This window comes from Limulus polyphemus, unplaced genomic scaffold (assembly GCF_000517525.1).
Source record: "Limulus polyphemus unplaced genomic scaffold, Limulus_polyphemus-2.1.2 Scaffold242, whole genome shotgun sequence".
NCBI lineage: Eukaryota > Metazoa > Arthropoda > Merostomata > Xiphosura > Limulidae > Limulus > Limulus polyphemus.
The window spans coordinates 200,100-215,379 of NW_013665852.1; the positions used below are offsets into that span (position 1 = coordinate 200,100).

Consider the following 15,280-nt stretch of genomic DNA (forward strand, 5'->3'; position numbering starts at 1 on the left):
TTTGGATTCTTTTTCAGAACTTATTCAAGAGTTCAGCAATGACTTTTGTGTCACTGTATGAAGTTCACCTACTCTGCAACAGTTAAAAATCCTCCTAGAACTAGCCGAAAGTGACTCGGGAGCAGTGGCGCAAATGAAACAAGCAGTGCTTGAGGATCTTGAAAATAGATATACATCAACTGCCACTATTGATATTCTGATGAAAGTATGCTTCCTGGATGCCAGACTTAAAGATTTGTCTTTCTTGAATGAATATGACAAAAGGAAAACATGTAATATGATACAGGATGAAGCAAAGTCAGTCCAATGAGGAAGGGACACTTTCATGTAGTTTCAGTGCCCAGGAAGTTCAAGAACTACCAATGAAGAAAACAATCATTGCTGGTTTAAAGCTGCTGATGTCTATTTACAAGAATAAGAACATGTGTACAACACATAAATCTCCTGAAATGATAGCTGAAGAGCAAGTGAACACATACATGGCCACTCACTCTCTATATCTACAAGGCAACCCATTGAGATTCTGGGCAGATAATACCCATTTGTCCCACAACTTAGTAGACTTGCAGTCGAGTATCTGGTAATTCCAGCAACCCTGTAGAAAGGTTGTTTAGTAGTGCAGGTTATATTTTCAATGCCAGGTAAGCCTAATTAGATTCAGAGAATGTTAACTTGTTAACCTTTCTTAGCTGCAGTATTTAACTTTGAGGATTTAAGTATAATGATATTTATGTTTCTATTTTGTAATGTATAAGTTGTTATGTTAGTTTCTGTACTTTTAAATAGATTATAAATGTTCTTTTTCTACATTGTGTAATTTCGTGTGTGTTATGTTTGTAACACCAGATATGACACTTAAGGCCTCTACATTGTTGTGAACATGCATATAAACGTGTAAAATGATACTGAATTGTCTGAAATAAAAAGTTTGAAAAAAGGTGTACACCCTACAGTATTGTTGCCAAAAGTTACTGATAAGTAAATATTTTATTGTGTTTAAATATTAAACAATTATTATCTTGTGTGTATTAACTTAGGATTAAATAAGTAACTTATTCCAAATTACTGTGCCTGAATTCTGAAGAGAGGATTTCCTCTGTTTTGATATTTTCTGCCACTTGATAAAAAATATTTGAGACTGAAATCATAAAGTTAATTTCATATGCTAGTTCTAAAGATATTACAAAAATTTTAACCCCGAAATATTTTAGGATTCATTTTTGTCATTTTCTGACATTTATGTAGTGTAATTCATGAAGAAAAAATTAATATTTTTAATTCTACATAGCTGCAGATAGTTTTGCCTGTAAACAAAACAACCCATTTGTCATTTTTTTTTTACATTTTTCAGCCCATTCCAAAGAAATCCTTTATTTCCGCCTATCATTCCTTGAGAATATATTATCCCTTTGTTGAATTTCAAATGCTTTCCTTAGTTTTTGTACAGGTGTTGGACCTTAGTTGAAATCTTGTCATTGTACCACATCAAATGGTTTTATCATTTACAAATGAAAAAATAGCTATAGAGAAAGTTTAAATATGATTGGATACTAGAGCAAGAATTAGACCATTATGTAATAGTAAATACATAGATCTTTTATAATTTTTGCCCTTTCAGTTCCTTTCATTTGTGAACTATGAAAGTATTTGTGTGTTTGAAAGCTACAGAAATTTTCTTCAATGAGAAGAGATTCGATAAGCTGGGATAAGGTAAGCTTATACATTTTATAGATGGGTAACAAAGAAAACTATTACAAGTTCAACACAGTAACAAATGTACATTGTTTGGAGAAGGTTTTGTGATCATCAGGTACAAGTATAGGAAAATATATATATACATAAACAAGTCACATTACTGGAGAATTAATAAGTAATAAGGTATCTGGTTGATGTCTGGTTCTGTGTTTAAATTATGGCATTTTAACTTTTCAGTAGATATACTATATTTTACTGAGTTGTAAAGTATGTAAACAGGAGGGTTTTTTTCTTATGTTTACCAAATAAGGTTAGTTAAGTTTACTGTTTGGCAATATGGTTGGCAAGTGAAAAATATTCTGATAACTGAAGTCTTCTTTATTGAGTACTATTTTTTATGCTTATGTTATTCAAATAATGTATAATTGTGATTTGTTTCAACTAAAAACAAGTGGCGATGTTTAGCTGTCATTAGTGATTCATTCACCAAGTATTTTGTTTTATGAAAACAAGTCTGCATACACAAAATACAATCCAAATAAGTCGTGAAAACAACACACAGACACCCTTTTTCCCTTGCTTGTGCCACTAGGGGGGCATGCATATACTATTTGAATATTGAGCCCATTTATTAGCAAATTCCAACAGTCCGCCAGCTTTAGGCATAAATGCACTTCTTCCATGCATATGGAGTTATACTACAGGAGACTGAAATCTGACCAAAGCAAAGGTTTTATACAAAGCTACATAGGTTTATAGTTTTGAAGGGGCCAATAGTTTAATGTATTAAAATAATGTTCATTATATATGGTAACACACAATCAATGTGTTGCAGCTGTTCCAAAATAATCTAAAGAAATGCACAGTTTTCAGTTGAAGAATAGTTTAACACAAACCTACAGTAATGGATGTCATCAAAATTATCCTTTAAATCAAATTATAAAAAAATTTGTGTCGTGTCAGTGGCTGCATGCTATAGGCTTATTTACACATAGTGCTATGTGGACAGATCAAGAACAGCAGCTAGTATTGACAATAAAGCTACTATATTGGAATATGATACACTTGGCCATCACTTTGTAATACCATTAGGATGTTTACCTTATCTATTTTTATGTTTGTAACTGTTGTTATTATGGAGTGATTCTGGTAATCTTTGGTTTACAATGTTCCTTTTGTTATTGACTATATTTTTGCTGTCTACATTTTTGGTATATCATATATATTAATAAATATTTTAAAATACATGACCTTAATGATATTGTCACAGTATAAGCCCAAAATACAATATTCCACACAACTAACAATTATTTTCCTTTACCTCTCCATTTTTGAAGTATTTGCCCATCAAGGGTCTTCCGAATCACCCGATGTATTTGATTATTGTATTGAAAAGATTAAAGCATACTTTTCACCAATTTATTTTTGTGAAAACTGAAAGATTAACAGAATAAATGTGAAACTGTACGATCATTTTGCAGACTGTATTAGCTATAGACTAAGACGTATTGATCTTGGCTAGATTCATTTAAAATATGTGAGAACATTTTATACCAAAAATGAGACAATGAAAGAAGCAAGAGAGATCAGCCAGAGGAAGAGAAGAAACTACCACAATCACTTTGTTTAAAAAACAGGAGGAAGTGCTTTAGATTTTGCTTGTTGTATGTTTCTGATATGTAGAAGTGTGTTGTTGAACCTGTTATACCACCATCACTTGACAGAATAGCTGCTAACATCTTATGTCCACTACTCCAGTAAACTGATAACTTTTAAAGGTCAAACTCAATCAAATTGGGGGAATTAAACATCAGTGGGGGCATAGGTATTTCATAAATGCAATTTACACTTATTAGTATAAGGTGTAGCCATAGAACTTACTTCTAATCAAAGATAGAACTGTTTGCTTAAATGAGAAAACCAAGACAAGGGATCACCATCCTTCTTCAGATAGAATGGTAAGCCAAGAGAACCACACACACTGCCATGTATGTGTCTTGAAGCTATAGATTACACCAACATGTTTGGTTGGTAGCTCAAAATGCCTTTAGATGTCTAATATAGTTGCTTTAAAGATGATACTGGGTCCTAACGTACATAAAGTACACCGTAAGTTGAGAGATTTCCATTCATACTGTCAACAAGCCTATATAACAGTATACTGTTAACAGAATTCCAAGCTCCAGTGTGCTTATACATTCCAAAGAGAAAGAAAGGTAAATAACACTAGTTAAGGTAACACTAAGAAGATCTATTATATGTAGTGGTAACAAGGATCAATGAATTAGTATTCCAAATTCTGATCAACTATCAAATAACCATGTTTACCTACAGAAGTGGCCAGAGTGGACGAGTTTTCTTCCCTATACACATCAGTAAGCACACAAGTATTTACTTGACATGTATTCCTCAACACTTAATCAAAATTTACAAAACATCATTTAGGAAAAAGAAACTAACTAAAATTTCCTATAAGGAATCAGAATCTTATTTGGAGTTGAAAACAATCCCGATTGTAATGATGATACTTTTCTGACTCCTTGTTATAATGAACAAAAGAAAGAATGGGTTTAGTTTTTGAATATATTACATAAAGAACTTAATGTTAAGTGAGAGGGCTATTGAACTGAATAATTAATTCAAAAACTACAACAGCAACTTTTAACGTAGGCAAGTTCTGATTTTAATGATTACAATGTTTGGACACATGGTATTGATTCATCAGCACGTAAGAGTTACATTAAAAAGTTTTTGAATGTAACTTTTACCTGAAGATGAATAAATACTATGGGTTCAAATGCTGTAATAATTAAAATCAGAACTTGCCTACTATAAAAATTGCCATTATTTTATTTTTGAAGTTAAAGAATTGTAAAATGATAACAGTTACAAGAGCTTGCAATTTAGAGAGATGGCATTTTGAAGTTGTTTATTTTAAATGTGACGCTTAAATAAATATATATAACTAACTGAAGATTCTTAAGACATCTTTGAGAGGGATAAAGACAACCTTTTTATCTTTTAAAAAGTCTTTTTGCAGAAGAAGAAAAAATGTCTGGAACATAAATTTATTTATTATTGTTTGTAATTATGATTAATAAGTTAAGCATATTATGTGTCAATCCTGTAATATGTAGTTTTATAGAAATACTGGCTTAAGTGTTAGGTCAAAAATATTCTTTATTGAAAAGGTAAGAAGATAATTTTAGTGAATCAAGGTAAATGTAAGTCAAGATTCTTGAGCAGTTAATGTGTATTCAACTGGTTCAGTCAATGAGTATAGGATTATCATGCATGAAAATGGGAAAGCCAGAGGACTGGAGCACCTTTTAAATTCCAAATCAGAAGAAATTCATTTGGTCAGTCAGATGTTTTAATAGTACTTGGCCCTTGACTGATAAGCCACCTAGTGGTATCTGAAAATCAAACAATTTCTTACATAATTTGAAAACAAGTTTCTATCTGGTTAAGTGATGTGGAGTTATTCTTAACCGTTTGCCATTGACACACTTTTAACATTAATTTCTCTTTAATCATTCTTTATAATTGTCATTCACTTCTGTTTATTTTTTCATTCTAATCCTGTTGCATTTCAGAAACAACTAATTTTGGGTTTTGAGAAAAAATGATTGATTCATTGTCAAGCCAAATTTTTTAAAAACAACTTTCAAAGTTGTAGGCTAATATGGCTATCTAAATCCTAAATAAATATTCATTTAGTTTATAAAATAGTCTATATTTACTGCTTCTACGTGTAATGATACAAAAGCACAAATGTATCAAATGAAAATTGTAATAACTTTTATTTAACATTTAGATTTCACATTACTTTTAATGTGTTTAGATGAATTAATTTTCAGTAAAATTTTGCTGTAATTTCTTCACATCTGATGAGATGTTTAAAATTATTTTTATTTTTGGGTTTGATTTGGTTGTTGTTAAGTTCACAGCTCCTCAATGGGCTATATGTGATTTGTTTCCCACATGTATCAAAACATGATTTTTAGTGTCTTTTTGATAAAATTATCTTTTAATAATAAAAAGACTACATTACCACACACTACTGTTTTAAACATTTTTTTTTAATTGGAACAACAAAATAAAACATTTCACATCTTTCCCTGAATAATCTCCACACTTTTATAAAAATGTTTAGCTTACTCTGTGTTTGACCTTTTCTTTCTATATGAACTCATAATTTATGAAACAATCGAAGCTTCTAACTCAAATATTTTATGTGACTAGAATTATAATTTACTGTCTCCTGCAAATCACAATCAGAAAATGTTCTAAAACTTGAATTGATAAACATCATTTTAGGGAAAACATGAAATTAAGAAAATTATACATACAGAATTATTTCTTGAATGATTGACTAGTTGCCTAACAATAAACGGAAAAACAACCTTAAAAGTGTAAACTTTTGCCATATCTGTGTGAAACAAATCATGCGACTCGAAGTTATGCTACAACATTTGCATAAACTTTTAAGGGTACTTGTTAAATACCTTAAAATTAAAACAGTCTAACTGTCTTTCTTGCACCTTACACCCAGAAATTAATACAAAAAATTCATTATTTTTGCATAAAAAAGGTTAAATTGTGCTTGATTAATATGACAAATAATGCAAATATAAACAACTCTACATACCACAGTGTTCAACTTACAAGTTTCTTTCTTTTTTGAAACAACAATACAAGATGAAAGACTGAACTCGTATGTATATGTGAGATGAAAACAAAACCTCTTCACAAGTTCATAAAAAGTTGTGATAATTCTAGTTATCCAACAACCTCATACTGTTGCCCATCCCTGGTGCACAGATGTTTGTTTTCACTAACCTTTTTAAGAAAAAAATTTGAAAAGTACCAGAAAATATGCCTAGGAAATTCTATTCCTAATCATTAAGAAGCAGGAACTTAACATGAAAAATATCATCATTAAAAATCACAAAGTATCCCATCAGACCAATAAAATCATGCTATTTGAGCAGTTATGCAAATACAGGGACAATACTTCAAACAATACATTTGACGAAATGTCATAACATTATTCACATATCTAAATTAATTTAGGTTACTATATGGTGAAGTAAAATAGACTCAAAACCTTGTAGATAATATTTCAAACAATTGTAGTTAATATACACATACATATGTTGTATCACATGTAGTTTAACAATTTTAATTTATTATCAATATTTAATTTGACCACTTACTTAAAAGACTTAAATATGTCTACTTTAAATTTTTTACACAGCTTAATGATCATTTCTGTTTTAAACATTTAGATGTGTTGTTATGTAGCTGGATGTTCTCACTTCACTTTACACAAAAGGAAAAGAGCACTGACTGTTAACAATAGAAAAGTAACATGAACATTTTTAATTTGGGGGGGATTACCCCAGATATTTACATTTTATACTCAATAAAATGTGCAATTTAATATGTTATAATACTAATAATACAAGTAGTTTAATGAAATGACAAAACCTTCATTCTACTTCCAAAATACAAATCTTGAATTGATGTTTTGATAAACTGACCTCCCCCAACCTCGAAATACAGCTTCTATCACTGGATCTAGCTTGAATAAATCAAAACTAACCCTGTTTGAATTCATGCACAATTGTGATGAACCAACTGCAGTTTTTAATTTAACCCATATCTGTTACACAAAACCCCACTTCTACAAAAATAAAACTTGTTTTGATTAGGGTATATATATATATATATATATATATTTCAATACTCATTGCCATGGTAACTTGTTACCTTCCTGGTTTTCAAGGGTATGAACATGGAGGAGTTGACAACGTTTTTAATTTCTTAACCCTTACACTTGGTATCCTTCTGTTTCAGGATTCTTAAATTACAGTGGATGATGCCTGTGAGATTTGAACTTTGTCATTGTGTTAATAAGCTGCTGTTATAATGTTCTCACAAAATGAAGGAAAAATTCGAAAACACTGCAGTTGATTATAGATTTACTAACTTTTATAACAAAATGAAACAATTTTACTCTCATTTAAAAATTATCACATAATTATGTTCCTATAATTAAAAATTTACATACAAGCACTAAAATTTTGAGTAACATCAATTTACAGTTAAACAATAAAATTAAAAACAATATATATATATTTTATTTACACACACAAAACTTAAATATATCTTTATCATCTTTATGCAACCCAAAGCATGCTCTACATCACATTTAATGTTTTCTAATCTATATCAAAATGCACTTTTTTTTATCAATGGTAACAAAACCATGTGATAAAAAAATTACGCTTATATAGTTATAGTGCAGCTGCTTATGATATTTAACATTTTCTACATAATCTACATTCTTCTGATGAAGCATTAACTTTTTTGGCTTGAAATAGTCCCAGACCTCCTGTAGCATTAGCATGCTTTGCACATTATATGTTGGCTTTTGACCTCACAAATTAAAACCCTCCTTTCAAACATTCTGTATACCAGCCTGAAAACAAGTACTTTAACCCTATATGCATGGTTGGGGGGTCAAAGCGTGCATGCCCTAACCTTGTACAGAATGGCATTCAACATGGTATTATGAATTTGATGTCATATTTATCAGCTTTTCTTGTTACCCTACATTACTGATCTCATGACAGTTCATGTTAAAGAAAATACCAGATACAATATATATATATATATAGGGATATTGAAAAAACATGTTAGATATGCATTTAAGAGGTTGTAGAGGTTCGGCACATGAAATTTTTAAACTGTACAATGGACAAAAGTATTTTTATTCTTCACATGAAGATTACCTTGCACTCTGACTGGTCACAATATGAGTTAGACTGACTTCCTTAAGATACACCTAGTAAATTCATAATTATAGTCAACATTACTTCTCTAATACATGGGCACAACTTTGTACACACTTAGTTAAAATTATAATGGTACTGGCATCAGAAATGCAGTTAATAAAATGTGGTTCAAACAGGTAGATCCTTCAATAACACATTCATAAAAAATGTTTGTTTCTAAATAGCTTGCTTGAAGAAGGTTAAAAAAAATGCTGTAATATACTTGAAGAGCTTTTCATCTACAGATGACTTTCAACATACCCACAATATTTGATGAAAAATTTATACTTTTTTTTACATAAATACTTTTATGTTCTAACACTTTCAACCAGCAGAAAGCATTATGAGAACAAAAGCAGTGTCTGAAGGGGAGGAGGGTCCCGAGTTTCAAAATGGGCCCTTATATCAAAAGATATCTTACAATAATTAGTTTATTTCCACCCCCACCCCCTAAAAAAAATTGTTTGAAGTCAATGGAGGGTTTACAACCTACTCATACTTTACCTCTATGATATCCCTTGAGACCGGGATCCAGAGGGCCGGCTTGATTACCACACCCTAACTCTGTCACTGATGTAAGGAATTTTTCCTGCATTACAATTAATGTATTTTTTTTAGGCAAATTTTGTTTTTAATTTTATTTGTATAAATAAACCAAAACTATTTTTTCATCAGAAAAACTGATGTTTATGGAACTAAGTAGGCTTAACAATCTTTCTATATTTTTCTTAACAAATACCAATAGCTAAGAAATCTAGTCACCCTCACCCTATATTTATTGTAATTTTTATATGAAATATACATTAATTTTGAGTTAGTTTTCTATTTGTATGATATTTATCTTTGTTTGTGGTTTTATTACTGCTTATTTCAGCCCCACATCCAAACTGGTATTGAATCTTAAGAACATCTTTTTACTTGTTTTTTAATCACTAGATACATATAGAGCAATGCTTGAACACTGAAAGATAAGTCTTTAATACAATGCTTTAAATTAAAATAAATAAAAGTGTATTATATGTTTTGATTTAAATGTATTCATACATTGGTTATTAAGCAAACCAAGTCAAATGAGTATTAAATGCCATTATTATAAACTAATATTCATGGTCACGAGATTCATAAAATACTACCGAATGCTTATAGACTGTTGAAAATATTCTAGAAAATTAGAAGTAATTTGAAAATAACAGTAAGGTTAAGACCTTGTTAGTTTACTAACTTAGTGAATTAAATGCAGAGATAAGTTAAATAATTCTTTGTGTAACACTGTAAGCCAATGTGTTGAATCTAACTTAAGCCTAATTACAATCAATTTAAGTCTAAGCAGTTGGACCATATTGATAACTAACTGTATTTACCAAATAAAACTAAAACATAATTCTTAGTCTACTACTGTAAGCCAATGTGTTGAATGTATTTAAGTTTACTTACAATTAGTTTACACTTATAAGTTATATTAATGGATCTAACTGGCAACAAATATAAGCCTAACTTCTTAAACATGGTTAACAATTAATAATAGCTTATTACTTTGGCTCCTTTTTAAAACTAAGCTCTAATTTATCAAGTGTTTACTTTAGTATAAGTCTATTAATTAGATTATATTTTGATAGTACTTTATGAAAAAAAAAGTACTAATGGGCTTAAAGGAACTTAGGATGCAGTGCAAGTGAAAACACCTGTTATTTAAGGAATGACTAGAATTATCTTAAGATGCTTCTTAAATGTTATTTTGTGGAGATTTCTTGGGTCCTTGACAATCACACAAATGCTGAAGAATGAGGAGCTTTGATAAAATTTCTAATTTCTGTTCCATAACGAACAATCATCTGCCAGTGATAGATATTATAAACCTTTATATACTTTCCAGTGGCATGTCTGAAATAAACATGTATTGATAAACTGGTAGATAGCTATTAATCAAAATAATAAAAACATAGTTGCAACACTAGACTGTATACGTCTTGTTGTCATAAAAAACATGCTGCCCATATCTTATAATTTTTTGTAAACTTTGCATATGCTACAATAGATAAAAAAAAAGAAAGACTTAATTTCTTATCAACAATCCTAAAGTGTAACATACATGTTTCTTTTAATATTCTAATAAAAAAAAATATTCACTTGATAAATTATCCAACTTATTCTTTATTAAACCTTCTTTAGCTTTAGCATCTTTTCTTAATAAATAAATATTTACATATCCTGGGCAAGTGTGACATTGAGAATGTACTAATACTGTTGACAAATATAATTTATTCCTACTTCTTGCTGCTGTTACTACATTTTGATTATACTCTATTATAAGATGAGGAAAGCTAGTTTTTTTCTCAGTGGAGAATATGGTGGGAGGGATGCAAACCACTTTCTAGCACTTGTCAATAACACACAAATGCTTACAATAATAGCACCAGAGATACTCCAAGCATCTGGAATTTCCTTAAAAAACAGAACTTGCCATAGGAAAGCAAAGACAATGTCTGCTGCTGCACGCACGATGGACACAAATCCAGCTTGTTCTATCTGGAGAGCTTTAGTGAAAAATATCTGTCCCAGAAAGCTAAAAAGACCCAAGGCAACACCTAGGAATTGGCCAATACCACAAGGTGGCCACGAAAAGTTCCCAAAGGCAGCTGTACTCAGGGCTGTCACAATTACCCCAACCCATCCAAAGTTGAATAATATGACAGAGTGGTGAATTTTTTTCATCTTACGAAGTACAATGTAAACACCAGAAGCAAACACAGTCGAGATGAGGGCAGCTCCCACTCCATACAGACGGATGGAAGGTGGAATATCTATAGATGAGTACTGAAGGATGATGGGAAGCTTAGTTATCAGTAAAACACCAGTCATTGTCAAGAGAACTGTTATCACCTGAAATAAACCACAAGGCTCTTTGAGAAAGATACGAGCAAATACCGACACAAAGACAGGAACACTAAATACAATTACTGAAGCTTCTGCTATAGGGAGGTAATGAAAAGCAATAAATCTCAGAAACAAGCTGGTAGATCCTAAAATGCCTCGTAAGATCAGAAAAAATCGTTCTTTGCTGTTGCCAAATAAGTTCTGATGACTATTTATCACAAGAGGAAGAGAGAAGGTGAAAATTCCAAGAAATCTGAAACAAGCAAGTTCTCCAGGGTACACTGACTGTAGGTATCTCACAATTACAGCACACAGAGAGAAAAAGATACAGGATATAAAAGCATAAGTTAATCCTTTATATAAACTGATTTTGTTACCACACTCAAAGCATTTCTTTCTATTTCTGGTTCTAGAAACGAGACTTGTTTCATCCATATCAAACCTGAGATTGGGTTCTGACTCTATCTCATCACTATCTTCATCACCCTGGATGTTTGTACTTTCAGAACACTTATCCTGTCTTATAGAATCGGACCCCGACTCTTCACTGTGGACAGCACGTTTTAGTACAGACATAATCTGGTCTGCTTTCCCTTATGACTAGTAAACTTCCAGCTGAAAAATATTATGCAATGAATTAGAGATCTGAGTAACTTAAAATGTAATATTCTAAAAACTAACTCTCAAAAGAATCATGTAATGGACTACTGTTTCACATATCTGGCTAATTTTATGTCATTTCTGTATAGAATCTTTTTTTTCCTCTATTCTAACCTCTCTTTCCAGAAACAAGCATCCAAAATTTAATTCACATCCAGTTCTCTAAGAGATGACTTCGGAATAATAGTTACTTTAAGCTATGGCTATATGTTTTCAAGAGTGTAGAAATAGCTCCTATAAATGAACCATTATGTTTCAATGTAGATACCTAATACTAATTCATTAGACTTGTCATAAGACATTAATATCAGGCCTATTATTTTTTAAACATTACATTCTTCCTCATATTAATGCTTAGTCTATAAAACATAAGCCTTATCATAATTGTAATTCTCGTTATTATGGTGATAAAAATGATGAAAAGTATCAATCTTGCAATTCCAAATACTTTCATGAATTTTAAGAATCTGATACTTTATTTTTGAATTACCAGGTTACTTTGTTAAGAAGAACTTCAATAAAACATTTTTAACGGATCCTTTCACAAGCATATTTTTGCCAATTTATCTGTTTTAAAATTAGTTCACAGTAACTAATAATGAGAGTGAATGTATTCTATAAAGTTGGAAAAGGCACATAATATCACTTGATTCTTTTTCAAATTTGCAAACATTTAATTTTATGTCTCAGATTTTACACATGTAAGAAAAACATTTTACTTTAATAGGAGTTACCAAAGTACTTTAGCTGCCCAAAAATTTTTTAATATTTAACATTAGTTCATTAATAAAACTTAGGACTATTATTTAGGAGTAAAATATTATTTTTAAATGGAGCATGATACTTATTTTAAATACAAAAGCTATTCAACATGCCTCATGGACAGTGATAATGAAAATGTTATTTCTATAATTCAGTTTAAAAAACAATTTCAGTGATTATTTATTCAACACCAATTGTTGGAAAAGGTTCAAAAGAGAGCGACTAGGATGATACCTGGGATGGAAAGGTTGTCATATGAGGACAGGTTAAGATCTCTGAAATAGTTTTCTCTTTAAAAACAAAAGTTAAAAGGGGTCTGATTGAGATGTTTAAGACTGTTAAAGTAATTGATAGTGTTGATTCATCTATTTTTTTTTTTTTTTTTTACTTAATGGTAAGAATAGGTGACATAAATATAAATTTTGGCAGGGTAGGAGTCATCTTCAACTAAGAGAGTTATGGATTACCCTCATATGTGGTGGAAGCAGTAAACTTAAGGGAGTTTAAAGGAAGGCTTGATAAGTACTTGAATGATAAGAGCTGCCTTTGAGTATTATATTTTTATTTCAAAGTTTAGTGAATGGAACAGTATAGATGGACCAACAGGTCCCTTTCTGTTCTTAAGTTTATGTTATCTTGCTTACCTTAAAACACACTTTTACAGTATAACTAAGAAAAATTTAAAAACACAAACCAATTGAAAATGTTCCTTGTAGAAATTTCAAAAAACTATGAAAAATCATTATGACAGTATATTTCATATTCAATACTGTTTGTAAATTGTTATTATTATTATGTACATGTATGAAGTACATATTTTGGCTCCAATATTTTAATTTAGTAGTATATTTCATGAAAGTTTAATTGTTTTTACCTAAATTCACCAAATTAATATAAATTCTAAATTAACCACTTTCAGCTTTTTATTTCACCTTCTATGTCACAAAAATATATCACTATAAATACTTCCATTCTATTTGTATTGCAATGCGAAATTCCAGTGAATCTGGTTTGTATTTGATAAAATACTAGTTTCATATATATAAAATGAAATCGCTGGATGTATGAATAGACAAATAAACAAACTGCAAATCTAAATTAAAAACCTAAACTTTCCGCATGTAAAATAAGTTTAAATTCACTGAAGGCTAAGTTTGAACTTGTTTAATTTCATGGCCTTGTGCAAAACATCTGATTGTACAAGACTTAGAGAGGTTCCGGTAACAAGCCTAACCATCCACATCCAAATCTACAATATTAAGTTTGGATTATTCAATCACACCCGTTTCATTTATAATTTAATACGTTACACACTAGTTCTGCATCTTATTTCATGCAACAAATGTGAAATTCACATAATTATAAAATCTCATGTACTATCAACTTTCTTCATTTTTCAGTATTGCTATTAGTATTACTGTATTTTATCGTTATTACTAAGTTACTTCCAATCATTTTCTCCAATTTTTATATATTATTAATTAGTGAATTTTCACGTATAACCCCGAGTCCATTACTTTCACTTTCAAAGTTTCAGCTTCAATGTTCAACTTCAAATTAGTTTCATATTTAAAATCCTAGTTTTATATGTGACAACTGTTCTTATTAGTTCTTTAAATGCTATCACAAGTCACTTCTTCATATTCTTTAATTACAAATATTCAGAAAAATCTTTCTATCTATTCCTACCTCACTGAAGCCGGTGTTTCTTCATGATATTTGGTATTACTTATTTGCGTCACACCTCTATCCAAATACTTTTTCCCTCTAGTGTGAAGAACATTGATCATTACTGATTAGTTATTATTTCTTCTTTGAGCATGAATTGATAATACGAATAAAAATGTACTCATAAAAGTGCACATTGAATTTTAATCAGGGATAAAATAATGTGAACTAGATGTACTTCCGCAGGGTCTCCGAAAGTGTTCCGTTTCAAAAGTAAATAAAATCAAAATTAAGAGTAACAAATATTTTTATTTCTTACTTTTGAAGTTCGTATGTCATGCTGTGTTGTAACCTACAGAGTGCACAATTCTTCTCGTGATTCATGGCATGCGCACGTTTTACTGACGAAACAACAGTACAAATTGCAGTGTTAAGTGTCCCTTATGTGACGTCATTTTAGTGTCTACTTACTGATAGACAACATACTACTGAATAGTGGTGCGAGTGGTTAACACAGATGATCCCTCCAGGCGGCCTTTGGGGGAAATAAGAATAAATGTCAATCTGTGTATTAACAGTATTAATAATTAGTTATCTAAATTAGGGTTAACTTCTTTCAGAGTATTAAGAGTAATGTGCATCGATTGTAAAAAACAAATCGTGCTCCACACTTTGGTGCGTTATAAGAATGACGACCCATTCCCATTATTCAGTCGGACAAAAGACGTGGCCCAAGAGTTAACGGTGAGTGCTATTGACTAGCTGCTTTCCCTTTAGTA

The 15,280-nt window shown here is 30.6% G+C and overlaps 1 protein-coding gene across 2 annotated transcripts in view; it reads right to left on the reverse strand.

The window, feature by feature from the left end:
- Positions 1–10,084: 10,084 nt before the first annotated feature.
- LOC106478694 (solute carrier family 35 member G1-like) overlaps positions 10,085–15,280 on the reverse strand; it is a 6,486-nt gene continuing 1,290 nt past the window's right edge. The window contains exons 1-2 of one of the 2 annotated variants that reach the window (XM_013939256.2): positions 14,523–14,597; positions 10,085–12,026 (exon numbers count right to left, since the gene is read on the reverse strand). In XM_013939256.2, coding sequence (XP_013794710.1) covers positions 10,842–11,987 — 1,146 coding nt within the window. In that variant the 5' untranslated portion in view covers positions 11,988–12,026; positions 14,523–14,597 and the 3' untranslated portion in view covers positions 10,085–10,841. Of the gene's footprint in view, positions 12,027–14,522; positions 14,598–15,280 lie in introns of those variants that run through there. The other variant, XM_022382351.1, reaches the window with a different exon arrangement.